Source organism: Oreochromis niloticus, linkage group LG4 (assembly GCF_001858045.2).
Source record: "Oreochromis niloticus isolate F11D_XX linkage group LG4, O_niloticus_UMD_NMBU, whole genome shotgun sequence".
In the NCBI taxonomy this organism is placed as follows: domain Eukaryota; kingdom Metazoa; phylum Chordata; class Actinopteri; order Cichliformes; family Cichlidae; genus Oreochromis; species Oreochromis niloticus.
Genome location: NC_031969.2, coordinates 30,863,076 through 30,881,365, shown reverse-complemented (window position 1 = coordinate 30,881,365; position 18,290 = coordinate 30,863,076). Strand labels below are relative to the sequence as shown.

General features: G+C 41.2%; 1 protein-coding gene across 1 annotated transcript; it reads right to left on the bottom strand.

The window, feature by feature from the left end:
- Positions 1-15: 15 nt before the first annotated feature.
- Positions 16-13,957, bottom strand: LOC100706198 (myosin-1B). The gene is made up of 39 exons (XM_025906448.1): positions 13,754-13,957; positions 13,222-13,365; positions 11,965-12,121; positions 11,841-11,868; positions 11,638-11,746; positions 11,469-11,561; positions 11,319-11,382; positions 11,136-11,234; positions 10,954-11,057; positions 10,737-10,875; positions 10,537-10,655; positions 9,732-9,881; positions 9,475-9,645; positions 9,075-9,381; positions 8,905-8,981; positions 8,417-8,504; positions 8,218-8,335; positions 8,023-8,146; positions 7,802-7,938; positions 7,385-7,640; positions 7,063-7,305; positions 6,810-6,986; positions 6,590-6,735; positions 5,828-5,918; positions 4,624-5,013; positions 4,410-4,536; positions 4,209-4,327; positions 3,935-4,131; positions 3,670-3,853; positions 3,078-3,243; positions 2,869-2,993; positions 2,476-2,784; positions 2,190-2,393; positions 1,473-1,598; positions 1,231-1,401; positions 1,028-1,132; positions 854-949; positions 633-764; positions 16-552 (listed from the first exon to the last, which is right to left on the bottom strand). The coding sequence occupies exons 1-39, from the start codon at positions 13,955-13,957 to the stop codon at positions 532-534; spliced, it is 5,817 nt and encodes a 1,938-aa protein (XP_025762233.1). The 3' UTR covers positions 16-531.
- Between the last annotated feature and the right edge of the window lie 4,333 nt (positions 13,958-18,290).

Genomic DNA, 18,290 nt, shown 5'->3' with positions numbered 1-18,290 from the left:
CACAAGGTCTCAGTTTTTATTCCATATGCATCAATAAATATTAATAACGGTAATACACCATTTGTATTAATGGACTTTTTTTAAGATGAAGGATTTTATTACAATTGAGGCAACAAACATTCACTAACACAACACAAACACATGCAAGCAAATACAGAAGATAACTGCCTCGCTTAAAGTTTAAAGTCACTGTGTGTATGACGTGTGTGTTTGGACTGTGGGAGGAAGCCAAAGACAGAATTTTTATTTGTCAGTTACTAAAATATCAGTTTCTGCCAGGATGATGCTGCTCGTTTTGCAACATTATCATGGCGGTACTGCTCTGTAACTGAGCACCACTTCCTCTTTTTATCTCTGAATTTGTTCTCCACCAACTTTAGGTCTTCATCTGCCAATTAAGTCTTCTTTTCTTCATACATAAATTATACCCACAGTGGCTTTAAAGGGAAAAAAAACACACATTTGATTAAGAATATGTTGTAAATGAGCTCAAATGACTTTCAAAGTCTCAGCGTTCGATATTAACCGACGCTACTCTCCGCTATCTTTTGCCTGAAAATGAGAAGAACAAGAAGTCATTAGCGCTTATTACAGTGTGTTTAAGGTACATTAGCTTTGGCTGATTCGCTCACCTTGCTCGTGTCTCGACTCTTCACTTTCATCTTGTTGATCTGAGACTCTGCGATGTCGGCTCGCTCTTCGGCCTCCTCCAGCTCATGCTGCACCTTCCTCAACTTAGTCAGGTAAGTGTTGGCTTGCTCTTCCTGTTAACAACCAAAAAAAATAACTAAATGAAATTCTCCAAATTCTCCAAACATCTAACAACAACATGTTTGACAGAAACAACACTCACAGCTTCTTCAGCCTGCCTCTTGTACGCTTTCACCTTCAGCTGGAGTTTGTCTACCAGCTCCTGCAGCCTCATCGTGCTCTTCTTGTCCTCCTCGGACTAGAAAAGAAACGGTCTCCATTTTTTTGTAACATTTGTAAAAACCTTGCACTGTGAAAGTGAACTGGGTTTTTCTACCTGATAGGTGAGCTCCTTAATCCTGCGCTCAAGTTTGCGCACACCTTTCACAGACTCTGAGCCGTGTCTTTGTTCCGCTTCGAGCTCGTTCTCGAGTTCTCGCACCTGGAAGGGCGAAAATGTTTGGTCATCAGTCTCGTGTGTTTTTGAGCAACACCCTCCTGTTCCTAAAGCCGATAAAAGACTTTATTTGGTCGGATTACCCTGGCTTCCAGCTTTTGGAGTTGCTTCTTTCCGCCTTTCATGGCCAGGTTCTCGGCCTCATCAAGGCGCTGCTGCAGGTCTTTGACAGTCGCCTCCAGGTTCTTCTTCATCCTCTCTAGATGAGCGCTGGTGTCCTGCTCTTTCTTCAACTCCTCCGTCATCATGGCCGCCTGAAAAAAGGAATAAAACGGCTAGCATGCTGCTGCATCTTTTAGGCTTACACTGAGAAAAATCGACTTACATCAGTGATGGCTTTCTTGGCTTTCTCCTCAGCGTTCCTGGCTGCTTGGACACTATCATCCATCTCACTCTGAATCTGAGACAGATCCGCCTCCAGCTTCTTCCGACTGTTGAGCAGGCTGGTGTTCTGCAGGTGAGGATTTGAATTAAAATAAGAGGGACAAATGAGTCGTGATACCTTCACAGGACATTAAAATTAAAATCATTTAAAACAGATGTCGTTTCAGAGACAAAGTGGATGCTAACTGGATGAATTTACCACCTGTAGAGCTACGACTGCTGCAATCTGGGAAACTTCTGAGAAAATTAAAAATCTGGTTTGAAAAAGTTGCCAAATATATTTTTATTAGTTCAACTAAATCTACTGAAAACTTATAAGTAAGAACAAACAAAGTACTTCTAGAATACTTTTGAGGTTTGTACCCATTACTGACAGACACTGACACAGATTTTCGTCACCAAATTTATGACCTGACAAGCTATTGATTAGCTAGATAAATTATCTGCAGGTTGCAGGTTTCACTGATCTCACCTCAGGGAGAGCAGCCTGATCATTTAATATCATTTATTAAATGTCTGCAGGACTCCAGTTCCTGGCCTGACCCCCAACATATTTCTCAACCCTACCACCAACTCATGGTCAATAGCTGTCTGTTGTGGTCTTGCCGTCTATTGCTAATAAAAAAAATGTGCACATGTAAAATTGGTGGATCTGAACCTGTGAGTGTAGCAGCTGCACTCTCTCGCTGGCATCCAGCAGCTCCTGCTCCGCTAGCTTGCGGCTCCTCTCGGTCTGCTCCAGAGCCGCTCGGATCTCCTCCATCTCAGCCTGCACGAGGTTGCTCCTGCGCTCCGACATGGCCACCTGCTCTTTCATGTCATCGGTGTTTCTCAGGGCGTCATCGAGTTGAATTTGGACCTCCTAAACAGAAATGTTATAAATGGAAGCATGTTTTCACTGTGAGGTAATAACAAACTCTTCTCGCTGTGTACACACAGCCCACCTTGAGCTGAACTTGAATGTTCCTCAGCTGTTTCTGGGCCTCGGCTGCCTGCCTGTTAGCGTGGCTCAGCTGGACCTCCATCTCGTTCAGGTCTCCCTCCATCTTCTTCTTCACTCTGAGGGCATCGTTCCTGCTCCGGACCTCGGCATCCAGATTGCTTTGCATTGTGTCGATGATTCTTTGGCTGTTCTTCTTCAGCTGTTCGATCTCCTCGTCCCTCTCAGCTAGCTTCTTGTCCACCTCAGACTTCACCTGGTTTAGCTCCAGCTGGACTCGAAGGATCTTGGATTCCTCGTGCTCCAGTGAGCCCTGAACAAGGACATGCAGTAATAATACCCAGAGACAGTAGAGTTTGTTTAAATACATATGATGTCATATTGTTCTTCTACTTACTTCTGCCTCCTCCAGAGCCGTCTGAGCCTCTAACTTCTCCTGCTCAGCCTGTTTCTTTGATTTCTCGAGCTCGTGGATGGTTTTCCCCATCTCTCCCAGCTGCTCCGTGAGATCCATGATTTCCTCTGCAGTGAGAAGGAAATCATGATAATGATCGACATTTTGCTGCATTATTAGAGATTTTTATAAAAAGAGGGACCTTGACATACGTTGCAGATTTTTATTTTCCCGTTTGAGTGTCTCCACTTGTTCCAGGCATTCCTCAAAGGCATTCTTCATCTTGAAGTTCTCCGTGCCCAAAGAGCGAGCATCTTTTAGAGCTGACTCCAGCTCTGCTTGACCCTCCTCGTATTTCTGCTTCCACTCAGCAACAACCTTTACAATAAAAGGCTCATATATCAGTAAATGGTTTCAGATAAATATATCACTTTATTGTCAAAACATGATGCTGCTTGCATATGGACACTCAACAAGACATCAGGTATAATACAATCTTTATCCTTCCTTTGGGTCTTTGACACCAGATATGCTCTATAATGCTGCTACACAACTGAGCAGTGTTAGCAGATTGCTGACAAATATAGTTGTGACTTGAACTGAAGTCAGTACTTTAATTATCCTGCGAGTTTTGTCTCGTAAATATATGCGTAAAAAGAGGTTTGAGAGTGTTACCATTGTTAAAGTAATTCTCACCTGTTCCACTCCACCTTCCTCCTGCGGGATATTCTTCCTACTGAACCTCTTAACGAATGCATCAGTCACATCAGCATGCAATTTTAGGACATCTCATGAAAACCAAACCTTGTCAAAGTTTCTCTGCTTCTTGTCCAAAGCGGCAGCAGCAGCGTTAGACCTCTCCACATCCATCATTAGGTCCTCCACCTCTCCCTGCAGCCGCTGCTTCGTCTTCTCGAGAGAGGAGCACTTGGAGTTAACAGCCTCCACAGCTTCTTCTGCATCCTGCAGACGGAGGGCTAACTTCTTCCTGTAGAAGAACGTCGGGTCATCATTAGCACAACATTTAAAGACTCTCCAGGTTTTGAAGTGAAATGAAGATTGTTCTTACTTTGCCTCCTCGAGCTCTTCGGTTCGTTGGATGGCGTCTGTCTCGTATTTGGTTCTCCATTGAGCCACCTCGCTGTTCGCCTTGGACAGACAGCGGTGCAGCTCGGCTTTGGCCTCCTGTTCCTCCTCGTACTGCTCTCTTAGCAGCTCGCAGTCATGACGTGATGACTGCAAACTGTGAGCTAAGGCGTTTTTAGCCTGAGCAGAATGAAAGCGCCACCATAAGCACGTTAAACTGCCAAACATTCAAACTTGTGTGTTTCGTCACAGCTTACCTTCACCTCCTCCTCGTGAAGCCGTTTCAGCTCCTCGATCTGCTGAATAAAGGCTTGCTTACCGCGGGTTAACTGTGACATCAGGGATTCCTTTTCCTCCAGCTGCCGAGACATCTCAGCTGGATGGGAGAAGTTAAGAGAATTAAAGCAGGTGCATCTGTGACTTTATTTGACTTCCAGCTTGTTTACTTTACTCCTTACCGTTTTCTGTCTGAAGCCGAGCTTTCTGGCTCGAAAAGTCGTTAATGAGCCTCAGATGCTCCTCCTCTTTGGTTTTCACCTCATTCAGTTGATCTTCAAGTGATCGGCACATTTTCTCTAAATTGATCTTCAAATTTAAGAAGGCAAAAACACAAACCTTGTAATGTTTTTACATTGAAGTGAGCGTAAAATTAAAACAAGTTTAATGGCCAACCTTTGTTTTGGCCACTGATTCCATATTGCTTGACGTGTCATCCAACTCCAGCCTTAACTCACTCTTCTCCTTCTCCAGCTTCTGCCGGACTCTCTGCATGTTATCCAGCTGTTCTCCCATTTCGGCCACACTGTCTGCGTGTTTCTTGCGCAGAGCAGCAGAGGTAGCATCGTGCTGCAGCATGCATTCCTCCAGCTCTCTGCGAAGTTTGAGGAACTCAGCTTCCCGCTTCTTGTTCATCTCCACCTGAGCGGCGGAGGCTCCTCCGGCCTCCTCCAGCCTCTCGCTGATCTCCTCAAGTTCCCTGGACAGATCAGACCTCTGCTTCTCCACTTTGGCTCGAGCCGAACGCTCGGCCTCGATTTCCTCCTCCAGTTCCTCAATTCGGGCCTGCGTTGCAAATGTGATTCAGGAATTTTATTTGTTATTTAAAAATGGTTGCACCATTTAAATTGCAAGACTTAAGTGCATGTGTGGTATTTATTAACCTGGGACGCATGAGACAGCCAGTTCACGTGGCCTAGATTTTGGTTGTGGGAAAAACACCTGACCCACTTTTCTTAAGACCAAAAATTCAGAAAAGTGGGTCAGATCAACTTCTACCTCCTTTTTCGCCAGCTTGGTTCTTTTCCCAAAGCTCATGTGAAGCCAGTACTTCTTGTTGCTTTTGTTAAAACCAACTCACATTTTGCCAGTTTTGATAATTAAACATTACACAGAAGAAACTGAAGTCATGTCTTTGTCAGAAGTTGTGGGATACGGCCCCTCCTGTAGCCACTGACGTCAGTCTTGTGGAGCCTTCTTTATTTATTCGCTTGCAGAGGTTTAAACCTGACTTATTTTCATCTTCTGCCTTCTTGCCTATTTTATTTACAATCTATGACCTCAGTAAACACTTTCCTGATTATTTTAAGTTTCAATCACTAGTTTTAGGTATAATCGAACACAAGACGTTAATTTTGTAAACTATGGTCCCAGTTAGTGTCACTATCAGGATGCAATGTCCAGTGATGCTACAGCCAGTGTCCATCTTTTGTGTACAGGCTATAGGCGCTCCAGTCTAAGGAAATGTTATTGGCCATAATGTTTTGGACATCATTGGAAATCAGTTGAGTGCTATTGTTGAAAACCGCTACAAGGAAAAGCACACAATCAGCTTCATATTAGTGACGTCACAGCTCAGATAATTCAAAACAATTCTCACATGGAGCTCTTTGAGTTTCTTCTGCAGCTGGCCACCAAGTGCTTGTTCGTCTTCTATCCTTGACTGCAGTTGTGACAACTCAAAGTCTTTCCTGTAAAAAGAAGCAAAAATTGTTTGCTCATTTTTGAAGCCTGAAGGGTTGAAGGGAAGCCTGTGTCACTGAGTGAATGAGTTAAATGCAGAGAGGAATTTCCCCAAGGGGATCAATAAAGTATAAAGTATAGTAAGTATGAAATATGTTACTCTGAGGGAGCTGTCATTGTTTCAAGTTGACCACGTTCAAGGATAAAAAGTGGTCCAACCCAGTACTAGCAAGCAACCTAATAAAGTAACCAGTGCCCAGTGCCATATAAATGAATATATAACACACATTAAATAGTGCAACAAGCTGTAAGCAGTGAGATTAAAGAGCTGGTTTGAAGAATGTGTTTGCATAAAGCTGCCTGTGTACAAACTTTATCATCTCCACCAGCTCTGTTCCTTCTGTTCTCTTATGTTTGGGAGCATGAATGTCAAACAGAAGACAAAACAGTGAGCTGGGACATGATAAAACTGCACAGAGGGAAACTACAGATTCTAGCGATAATTCTTTGTGGGTTTGTGACTCGGAGCCACTCCATTCACGGCTAACACCTTTCCTGGCTTCAACACTTTATTTGCCCATAAACTGTTAACTGTATCTTACAAACTCAGTTTCCTATATGTATAAAGAAAATAACATTTTTAAGCACTCTTTTCACCACCAAAACATTCAGCCCTTACTTTTTCAGCTTTTCTTCCAGCTGTTGCTTGTCGTTCTCCAGATCCATGATTGACTCCTGAGCAAGTTTCAGGTCAGCCTCCAGCTTCCTCTTGGCTCTTTCCAGATCCATACGGACCTTCTTCTCTTGCTCCAGTGAACCTTCCAGCTAAAGATAAAGCCATCTTACACATCTTAACAACAGCTGTACACTTCAGTACTTCTGCATGCAGGGTAACTCACATCATCGACCTGCTGCTCCAGTTTGGTCTTGGCTTTGGTAAGCACGTTTACTTTGTCTTCCTCTGACTGCAGGTCGTCCAGTGTTTGCTGATGAGCCTCCTGCAGGGCTTTCGTCTCTTTGGACAGTTTGGTGATGTTTTCATCTTGGCTCATGATTTCTTCTACTAGGTTTTTTACCTACAGTGATGATTAAGAAGGAAGATATACCAATTCTCCTCTACTGAGATGATACAGCAGTTGATTGGAGACTCACCTTGTTTTCTACTGCATGTTTTTCCTTCTCCACTTTAGCTAAGGTCAACTCCAAGTCGTCGATGTCCTTCTTCAGTTCAGAGCACTCGTCTTCGAGCTTCCTCTTCTTGGCGGTCAGCTCAGCGTTGATCTCCTCCTCATCTTCAAGTCTCTCGGTCACCTCCTTCAGTTTGGCTTCCAGTTGGATCTTGCTTTTGATGAGTCCTTCGCACCTCTCCTCTGCATCCAGTAGGTTGTCAGCCTCCTGATATCAAGATTGTGGGCTAACATTATTTCTCAAAAGTCACAGCACCTACGTGGACAATAAGTGGTTCTTAACTTACGGCCTGGACTTGAAGCAAGAGATCGTTCTTCTCTTGTACGATGGAGACCATTTTCTCTTCCAGCTCCCTCCGACGGGTTTCTGATTTGGACAGATCTTCCTTGAGTTTTCCAAAGTCCACCTTCATTTGGGCCATTTCCTTCTCAGCCTCAGCACTCTTCAGAAGAGGTTTCAGCTTAAAGTACAGCTTCATCCACAGCCAGTGTTTTACATTCATGAAGGAACGGAAGTTATACTGGATGGTGTAGATTGCGTCCCTGTCAAAGTAGAAATTTCATTTCATTTAAGATGCAGGTTTAGTGGTGATGGATCTATAAAAGCAAGCAGGGCCTGTTGGCACAGCCTATAAGAGTTTTTCTATGATTTCCTCTTTCTCTGTTTTTAGTCCACCACACATGAATGCAGTATGCATCTTTACTTTCTGGCCATCATCTTCTGATACTCTAGCCGGACGAGGTATCCGCGACACAGAGCCTGAGTGGACATCACAACCTGCGCCAGTCGCTCATCTCTCATCTCCTCTAAGGCGCCGAGCAGGCCGGCTTTAAAAAACACCTGAAATGAAAGGTCATTACCACTCTCACTTCTCATTGCTCTTCTTTACCATTTAACCCTTGTTATATGTTAACAACTATAAACCTTAGTGTGTCCAAACTTGTACTGTGTGTGATCTACGTCGATTGAGCCAAGGAGCTTCTCCGCAGCTTTTTTGTTATCTATGAATTGTCCCTCTGGAACTGCGCTCGCGTTAAGAATCCTGTACCTGTCGGAGAAATGATAAATCTGAGTATAAAACCAAAAGTTATGAAATATTCAAAAGCTTTGAGTGTTTACCTCTGTTTGAAGTCACCATAGAGGATTCTGCTGGGAAAGCCTTTCCTGCAGATCCGGATGCCTTCCAGCACGCCGTTGCATCGTAACTGGTGGATAACGAGGCCGTTCTCCATGACGCCTATTATTGAAGGCAGTAATTATTTTAGTTGCATTACTGTGGTTATACAAATGTCAAAATAAGTGGATTATTAAAAACGACCTGGTGTTTTGGTCTCGTTTGGTATCAAGCAGCGCACAAAGTGAGGGTGAGTGGTTCTCAGATTGGTCATAAGCTTCCCAAGATTCTCCTGGAGGAAAAGCAACACATGTAGAAGTTTTGTTCTAATAGTTTTGACTTCTTTTTAAACTCAGGAATACTTTTTTGTTATGTTCATGACTAGCAGTTGCTTAGCAATATTCAAGATTACCCATAAAAAAAGGTTTCCAGGATGCACTGCAAGGTTTAATTTGTTAACCTTGAGCAAATCTGGGGCTAGCATTTAAAATATAGACGAAGTAAACTACACCACAAGCTTAATTCCCCCCAAAGAATTTGTGAAGAAAACAACAGGTTTTGGTGTTAGCGTTTTTTGTTTATTTTTTTAATATACTATTAAAAAGATGCAATCTTTACTTATTTAAACTGATTTCCAGGATGATTTCTAATTGATGCACACCCTAGAAACCACTGGTAAATTTCTATGTTACCCTGAACAAAGCCGACACTGTCTGGAAAGATGCCCCCTTCTTCTTGGATCCCTTTTTGGCTCCTCCTGCAGTTGTCTCTGCATCAATGACACAGTTTAAAACGTAACACGACCATATCATGTTAATAAACATGCTAGTGGAAAACATGAAGAAAAAAAAGGCATACTTACCATCTGATCCAGAGTAGTGGGCGTACAGCATGGCCAGTATTTTGACTGATGACTTCTGGTAAAGTTGCACCACCGACTCATTGAGCGGGTCTTTGTTCTTCTCGAGCCACCCAGTGATGTTGTAGTCCACGGTGCCGGCGTAGTGCACCAACGTGAAGTGGGCTTCAGGCTTCCCTTTGACTGGTTTGGGCTTCAAGAAGCAGTTGTTCTTGCCAAGATGTTGGTCATAGAGTTTGTTCTTGAAAGATGTGTCTGTCGATTTTGGGAACATGCACTCTTCCTCAAGGATGGAGAAGATGCCCATTGGCTTAGAAACCAAAAATTCTTGTTAATAACATCCTCGCCTTTAAAGCATTAAGTTTGATGTTTCTTATATTTAAAATCATACTGTATATAATACCTTTTCAATCAGCTCAATGCAGGCTGCCAGATCCATACCAAAGTCAATGAACTCCCAGTCAATCCCTTCTTTTTTGTATTCTTCTTGTTCCAGCACAAACATGTGATGGTTGAAAAACTGTTGCAGCTTCTCGTTGGTAAAGTTAATGCAGAGCTGCTCCATGCTGTTGTGCTAGACACATAAAAGATTTTATTCAAGTAAATACACACATTTCTGTGAGGTTCTGAGGAATGTACAGATATATTTTAAACACCCACATCAAAGATCTCGAAGCCGGCGATATCGAGAACTCCAATGAAATGTTGTCTGGATTGCTTCGTATCCAGCTGCTGGTTGATTTTTGCGACCATCCAAAAAAACATCTTCTCATAGACTGATTTTGCAAGGGCGCCAATAGAGTTGTACACCTGGAAAGATGGTGAATTATCTTTATCCAGTGCTGCACAAAAGACATCTATGTAGTTCTTTGTATGATGTGACCTTGAGTGTCATTTTAAATACTAAGCTGAGGATGCAGCATAACGAGATTGATAGATAGCCTCGCATCTTGGCCTCATTTCTGTATTATTGTTGTACAGACTGCATGCCTCATGTTTGATGTCCTACCCAAGTTATGTGGTTCAGCGTCACACTTCAGAATCTCAGAGTGTGTAGGCTCCTTATGCTACAGTCACTCCAGGGAAAACAATGGAGGGGGGCCATGAACTGCTCATCAGCACATATTGATCACAAAGTGCTGCCAATCTGACTGCGTTTACAATTCAGACAGCATTTCTAAACATTCGCCAATCTGTTAAATGTCATTCAGTCAGTCTGAGTTAGATTGCTGTTGTTTGGACACAGGTTGCTTCCCTACAGGCAACTTGTGCAATTGCAACCTCTGGGTGCCAAGACACTGAGGATGTTGGCAAAACAATTGTTTGGCAAATTCAGAAAAAAGGAAATCAGTCACCGTAGCAACCGCTGATTTTTTACATAGTTGCAAAGAGGTTTCCATCTTGTTTTTACTCTGGTGTGACTGAGCTGTTATCAGGATGAAACGCTTTTAGATTCTGACCTTACCTGCTGAACATTTTGCCCTTTGGTGACGTACTCATTTCCAACCTTCACTCTGGGATAGCAGAGGCTTTTCAGCAGATCTGCCGAGTTCAGGCCCATCAGATACGCTGCTTTATCAGCCACTGCAGTGAAAACAGAAGAATATAGATATGTGACCTCATTCATAGCTCTTTCTTTTGTTTATTTGTTTGTATCGCCCTCACCTTCAGTGCCCTCTGGCTCAGCCTGCTCCTCCCGCTGTTTCTGCTTGAACTTCATGTTCCCATAATGCATCACAGCACCGGTGAGCTTATAGATGGATGCTTTCTCTTCAGAGGAGAAGCCCAGAACATCAAAAGCTTCCTGTGTTTTTTAAAAAAAGAGGCCAAGTCAGATTTGTATCAACTGTAACTCAGCTCAGCGAGCTCTGAGTCCACTCACATCTGTAGCCATTAGCTCTTCGGCGTCATTGATGCTTTTCACACTGATTTCTCCCTGACTGATGAAGGCAAAGTCGTAGGGGTTGGTGGTGATGAGGAGTAGATCTGAAGGGAAAGAAATGAGGTTTATGCAAATGAGCACTGAGATCATCAAATAAGTTCAAAAACAATTCATCAGCTCACCTATCAGTTCAGGCTTCTTGTTGCAAGTAAGCTGATAAAAGATGTGGTAGCTTCTCTCAGCCCGCAGCTGAAATGTCACCCTCGACTTCTCCAGCAGATCTTTCAGAAAGAAAAAACATTTTACTCTTTGTGGAAAGATAATTTACCTCATTCTTTATCCAAACTTAGTGAGTATAAACCTACACGTCTCAATATCTGCAGATGCCAGTTTACCAGTCGCACCAAAGTGTATTCGGATGAATTTACCCTGTTCAACACAAAAAAGGGGCATCTCATTTCTCACAACCATCTGGGAAATGAAATCAAAGTGTAAAGTCCCTGAGGCTCACTCACAAAGCGAGATGAGTTGTCATTCCTCACAGTCTTAGCATTCCCAAAAGCTTCCAGCAGAGGGTTGGCCTGGATGATCTGATCCTCCAGAGTCCCCTGATGAAGAGCGGACCGTAAATCTGATGCCCGCTGCACTCCGAAACACTGACTGACTGACCGCTGATGAGCTTACCTTCATTTTGTTATTTGCCTCCTTTTTCTTGTCAGAAGACACTGCAATTGTTGCAAAGTACTGAATGACACGCTTGGTGTTAACAGTCTTTCCTGCACCGGATTCTCCACTGAGGAACAAAAAAAACGAAAAAGCCATTTCACCTAGGAGTCATTCTTTGATGTGAAGTCCTCGTGAATAGAAACAGTCTCTGTTAAACTTACGTGATTAGTATAGACTGATTTTCACGGTCTGAGGGCAGAAGAAATGGAAGTTAGAACTACATGTAAGAAATGTAAGAAAAATATGAGAAACATTCCTTTTGCAGAGACGTTTCTGCTTTGGCACCTGTGAGCATGAACTGATAGGCGTTGTCAGACAAGGCGAAGATGTGAGGGGGGACTTCCATCCTCTTCTTTCCCCTGTAGGCCTGGACCACCTCTGGGTTGTAGACTGGCAGCCATTTGTAAGGGTTCACAGTCACACAGAAGAGTCCAGAGTAGGTCTGCGTGGGAAACACGGGAGGAGGCTTTCAGGTTTTTGATTACAACATCAGGTTGCAGCTGCATAAGTAATTTAGCCTTCAAATCTGCATCAGAGCAAAAGTTATATTGACCATATGTGGAACATTAGTCTGCTTCATAAAAACAGACTATTTCATTAATTTGGTTTCGGGTTTTTCTTTCCTTTCTTCTGCGGCTGAAAATTGAGCAAATACAGAAGTGCCCAAAACTGCAGTTCCTCTAATCTCCACACGAGGCAGACTCAAGTCCCCACAGACTGTCATGTTAACATGCCAAACTCACAAGATTTAAAGTATGTTTAAAATATGTTTCCCGCTTTAAAAGATTTTTTATCTTTTTATTCTTTTTGTGTTTTATTTGTTTTCATATCTCATCCATTTAGATGTTGATAAAGCTTAAGGTTAGGCCTGCAGCTGCTTTGATTGACAGGTATGCTGACACAGGAAGCCGTTAGCTATCAATTAGGCCTCCTAATGAGTGAATGAATGGGAGAATGTGGAGAATGTGTCTTGCTGTGAGTTTTTAAAAGGCCTAGCAAGTTTGTGCTGCATGTATATATAATTCTAGCATTTTCTTACTATGTTACTGAATGCCAGTTCACAGGTATCTTTGTGTGAGGTGCATCTATTCAGAAATAGATTGTGAAACTTATTTCTCATTCTCAATTGTAGCACAAGTACCAAATTAGTTATACTGTATGAAAACTGATAATTTCACACTTTAGGTTTTTATAGTACAGATGAAGTATAATATATTTTTTAACATAAAAAAACATCTCAAATTGAATTCTAGCTGATTTTTAACATTATGGATCCACTCTAATAAAGTAAAGTATATTCCTAGTTATAAAATTAAAACTTGTAGGATTTTTTACAAAAGTCATTCATAAAATAATGACAGTAACTCCTAGTTTAAGTTTGCATTTTTACTTATTTAACTTATGAAGCCCAGAGTGAAGTTATCTGTTTCTAAACAATCACACTGCAGCTTCTGAATAATCTGAAAATCTGGTTTCCCATTTTTAACGCCTCGCTGTTTTAATTAACTCTGCATGCGCCTTCATATTTTATGTTTGACTTACGTAGATCATCCAAGCTGCATATCTCTCCTTGAGGTTGTACAGCACAGCAGGCTCATGGAGGTGTGTCATCATCACCATGTCCTCAATCTTATCAAACTTTGGGGGGTTCATGGGAAACACTTGGTCCTCCCTGACAGCTAAAGTCTGGAAAAAAGATGAATATTGGAATATGATGCCCAAAGTTAAGGGGAAAAAAGGTCTTTCAGAGGCCAAATGCCTGCAGGATAATTACTGCCTTTACACGTTTTAATAATATGGAATCACATTTTCATTCAAATTATTACTTTTGTGGAAACTGAAGCAGCATTTAGGGCTTCAGGCAAGATTAAATGTCTCAGTTGAAAGCCAGAATAATAAAGTTCAGGAGGTTCTTTATTGCAGATTTTATGACAGCTGTATAAAATCATTCTAAAATATTAGAAAGAATAATGTTCTTGTGAGACATCTCATATACAGAAAGCTCTTTTTTTCCCAGGCTGTGTTCAGTTATCATCAAAAGCAGTTTATTAGAGCAACACTTCAGTCCACCCACTCTGTCATCCGCCGTCTTCACACTGACTTTGCCGTCTGCCCTTTCCTGGATCTCAGCCTTGACATACATCTCTTTCTCATCGTTCACAAAGCACGCCGTCTTGCTGTCAAACGGCCGTGTCTGAGCCTCCGTCCTCTCCTTCTCAGACTTGCGCAGGTACTGGGCAGCCACCCCAAAAATTGCCATTTCCCCATCGGTGCTCATTTTCTCCTAAATCAAAGATTTAAAAAAACACCAATCATCTCTTGAATTAAAAATTATGTCAACATAACACTTAAAAAATGCATCCTGAACATTATCATACTCACCCACTTTGCTGCACAAGTACAGGAACAGAAACACTGAACAGTTTGTTTGTGATCAGGTCCAAACACAAAGTGTCTCAGCTTTTGCAAAAATCCAGCGCAGAAGCTGTTAAATGGGATCGTTACCCTGCGGTTTTACCAGTGGCACTGTCCCTTTTTATATCACACCATTGTCCTTGGTGTGAAGCCTTCTTCCTTTACATGGGCATGCACCGATAGAGTTACACAAACCTGCGAATGGATCATGGATTAAGCACAAGGTGCAAGCTACAGTTATATTTAGATCCAGACACCTTAAAATGTCCCAAATGGAGAATAGGACACCGTGACAAATAGAATATTTAATGTAAATTGTAAGATTTGCAATACATTTGCAATACATGATGTTAGATTTGTATTGTGATTGTCATTTATGCTTAGAAATATTTACTCATATATGCTTAGAAGTATATAATCATTTGTAGATTGAAAGAATGTCTCATCCTAGGAGGTCTGTAACAACTCTGTGTAGCATGAAGAGGGGAGTGTGTTCACTCCTCTTCAGAATGTTCTGGCATAGATCACACACCTCCTAGGAGAGGTCGTATCTTCTCTTGCTGATATATGGTATAGCAAACACACGTATATCTGTTTGAGTCTAAGAGCCTTTTGTTTAGATGGACGGCTCTGGGGAGTCTTCCTGGGGTCACAGTTTGACCCCACACACACACATATACACACACACACACACACACACACACACAAGGTATTCTTTGTTCACATGTATACCTATGTAAAGAGGTCATATGTTAATGAACCTATGCATATTCATGTAACCACAATAAAAGAGCAGTGTTACGGGAGAGCGGACAAGAGCAACTGGAGTCAAGCGAAGGAACGGCGCCTGTCCAGTTCTCTCCCGTGCACGTGAAACATAAAGAACTTGCCTACTCGTGCCTTGCTTGCTGTGTAATTACATTGCCTTCAACGTTCCAGCGAATGGGTTCAAGCTACAAACCTATCACATGAAAACACAAAATTTTGGCATATTTAACTAGTTATTAGCATCTTATAAGATGATAATGTGTGAAGATGGCAAAGTAAAAGAAAAGTGGACTAACCAATTAAACAGTTGAGTAAAAAATAACATGATGGAACAGAAATAAAACACAAGTGGATTTACGTTTATTTACACAAATTGTAGTTCTGGTTTTATATCAGATCAAAGAGAGAGCTCTTAGGGACTGAAGCTCCGCCCACCCACCCACTTTGTTACCATGAGACAGCCAGTCAGAGGAAAATTGTCTGAAAGGGAGAGGAGATAAATCAGCTAAAAAAAAAAGAATGAATAAGACAAAGAAGGATTTTTTGAACCATGAAAATGTAAATCATGCAAAGTAGAAAATTCCTAGAATAATAATATGGAGGTATGAACGAACATACCAGGTCCAAAACCAAGTAATTCGGTCTAAACTTTGACCTTTTTATCCTCTTTTTGTTTACAAGAAAAGTTATTTGTAAAGTCACCATTTATAAATATTAGTATTATTTAAACTGGGAAGGCCATAGGAGTATTCTCTTGAGTGCCTTAATTACGATACAATAAAACCATAAAATGAAAAAAAAACATACATAAAACCAATACAAAGCTATTCAATGAACTTGTGAATACTGAAAAAAGACACTTGATTTTAGAGAAAATCTGCCAGAAAAGCCATTTGAAGTCATGTCATCACTGGCCAGTATTTATGCCATGTTGTAATTGTTGTTTTGGGACACTGTAATAGTTATATGCTTACTTGTGTTTTCAGGCATTTCCTGGCTACACTGCACTGCAATCCAAAGTAAATTGTGGTTCTTTTGGTCAAGCCTTCTTCTGTTTAATGCTTCCAAATAAACAATCATAAACACAAATTTTCATCCAAATCCTGCATAATAAAAAAAGCTCAACCCCTACATTACAGAGGTGACGTGAAGTTGCAGGTTATTTATACTATCTCCATGAGAAATAAGCTCAATGTGTCCCCTGATTAGCCAACATGTTTTAGGGGTTTTAAATGGCTATTTTGGTGGATAAAGCAGACGGCGATGATTAATGTCCGGACACGAGCAGGCAGACAACCTTAAAAGTGGATTTGAAGAGGATTGATTATATTCCTTTTAGAGGATTATTGCAGGCAGCTGGTGAGGAAATAAAGGCCATCAAAGCCTGAGTGGGATACTGTTGTTTTAACAATGAGCCGTGGCAGCGCTCCAAAATAAACAGTCCGGTGCGAGAAGTGCATTGTTGCTCATGTGAGAGGACGCTCGGTGATCTTCAGCGTGGACGAGAGCTGCTGCCAGTTGTTTGTGGCTAACGTTTCAGGAGGAGCTTTTGCTAAAGGTTATAAAATCAAAAGCAAGGTGAAGTAAGGGACCGGATTTTAACCTCGCGTCTGGTTTCACTTTGATCACTTTGTTCTCTTTGAACTGTCTCTCTGTGACGTTCCAAAATGGTTACAAAATCCCACAACACCAGGAGATAAATAGACCTTTTAAAGCATTAGAGGTTTTGTTGAGCACATAAAAAATCCATTAAATCTGAAGGATGTACCAAGGATGTTTTTTTTATTCAGCAACAGCTTGAAAGGTACCGAGAAGGAGACGAGAAGCCTGGTTGTTGGGTAACAAATTTTTTTTTAAATGTGGTGAATAAACCGCTTGTCCATGATTGTGAAACCTTCATATGTGGTGGACATTTTGACATTTGAGTCTCCGCTCTGTTAAAGAAACTTCAGCTCCTTTATAAAGATTCCTGTTCTCCCCCCGGATCCTGGACCAAAGATGGTGGAAAGCAGTAACCATTACCAGCCAATAACCATGATTCTGGAATATTAAACCAACATGACACTGATCTTTCCATCGAGTTTAAAGAAGTATGTCACTGTCATGCGTCACATCCACACATTTTAAGGTTCTTGCATTTGATTTTTCAGACATGATACAACCTTAAACAACCAGCACTAACAAGGAAAATGTGTTTTTACAGTTTTGTTGTCAGGCGTGTACGAGATTGTTCCCCTCGACTCGTCTCAAAACAGCTCGTTAGTGTCTTGAAGATGCAAAAGACATTAATATTAGATCTAATATTGGATCTTTTCCTTTCCAACGAGACATCCAAGTTCTTTTGATCTACACTAAGAAAAATGACAACCTAACAAAAAATGACCTAGTTTTCTGTTTTTTTTCTCTTTATTTTGAACTTTTAGACCAAGCAGCTGTGTGCTCCAGTGACAGAATGAGGAGAAGACGCAGAACATTAGACAAACATGGAAATTATGTTTTGATTAATTTAATAAACTGACTTTGCATGGAAACATAAAATAAAAATGTCCATTTATGGATCAGTAAATGCAGTGTTTATATTTGATTACCTGACCTACATTTTAATGTCACTTTATGCTTTCTTTATCAACACTAAACTACATACTTAACACACAGCGAGTTTTTCTTTCTCTTTGAATACTGTGAATTACAAATCAATGTTTTATTGTTTTGATGGATGAAATACAGAGAAAACATGGCATATTAAAACACATCAACACTGAATTTGATTTCACAGTAATGTGTCAGGGCTGAATCGGTGGCCCAGTGTTTTAAATTATTTTGTATTGTTGATTTCTTATGTTGATATAATTTTAAATTCATGTGTTATTCTTAAGTTAAGGGGGTAGGTGAGTTGTTTTGTATTTGGGATTACTTATGAGATAATGTTACGTTCTTTTATTATTATTATTATTAGTTTGGTTGATCTTTTAGTCTGGTTTATGTTTCTTCTATGCCATCTTGTCTATGTAGGTTCCCCTTGTGTCTCTCGTCTCTCACTCCTTCTCTGTCTCTTGTGTCAAGCTTGTGTTACCATGTCTATGTCCTGTTTTATTTTGAAAGTCCCATGTTCAGTGTTTAGTTTTTCCTCCAGCTGTGTTTCCCAAGTGTTTCCTCTTCCCTCATTACCCTTCTGTGTATTTAACCCACTGTCTCCTTCAGTTCATTGTCAGTGCGTCTGTTTTTCTCCCTCCATGTCACATCAAGCGTTCAGGTGCTTCATGATTCTGTTCAGGTCATGTTTCATGTTTTTTCTCATAGCTTCTCGCATGCTCCTGCCCAGAATCATGTTCATGTCCTTCTGTCATAGTTATCGCAGTCTAGTTTTCTGAGTTTAGGTTTTAGTTTAGTTTTCGCCCCTTTTCACTTTTGCCTTATTTTGTATTCGT

Coding starts and splice junctions, on each gene's coding strand:
- LOC100706198 (XM_025906448.1), bottom strand. CDS start 13,957: ATGAGCACCGATGGGGAAATGGCAATTTTTGGGGTGGCTGCCCAGTAC. Junction 8,336..8,416: donor AAACGAGACCAAAACACCAG/GTCGTTTTTAAT, acceptor CTTCAATAATAG/GCGTCATGGAGAACGGCCTC. Junction 7,306..7,384: donor TCTTGCTTCAAGTCCAGGCC/GTAAGTTAAGAA, acceptor TCTTGATATCAG/GAGGCTGACAACCTACTGGA.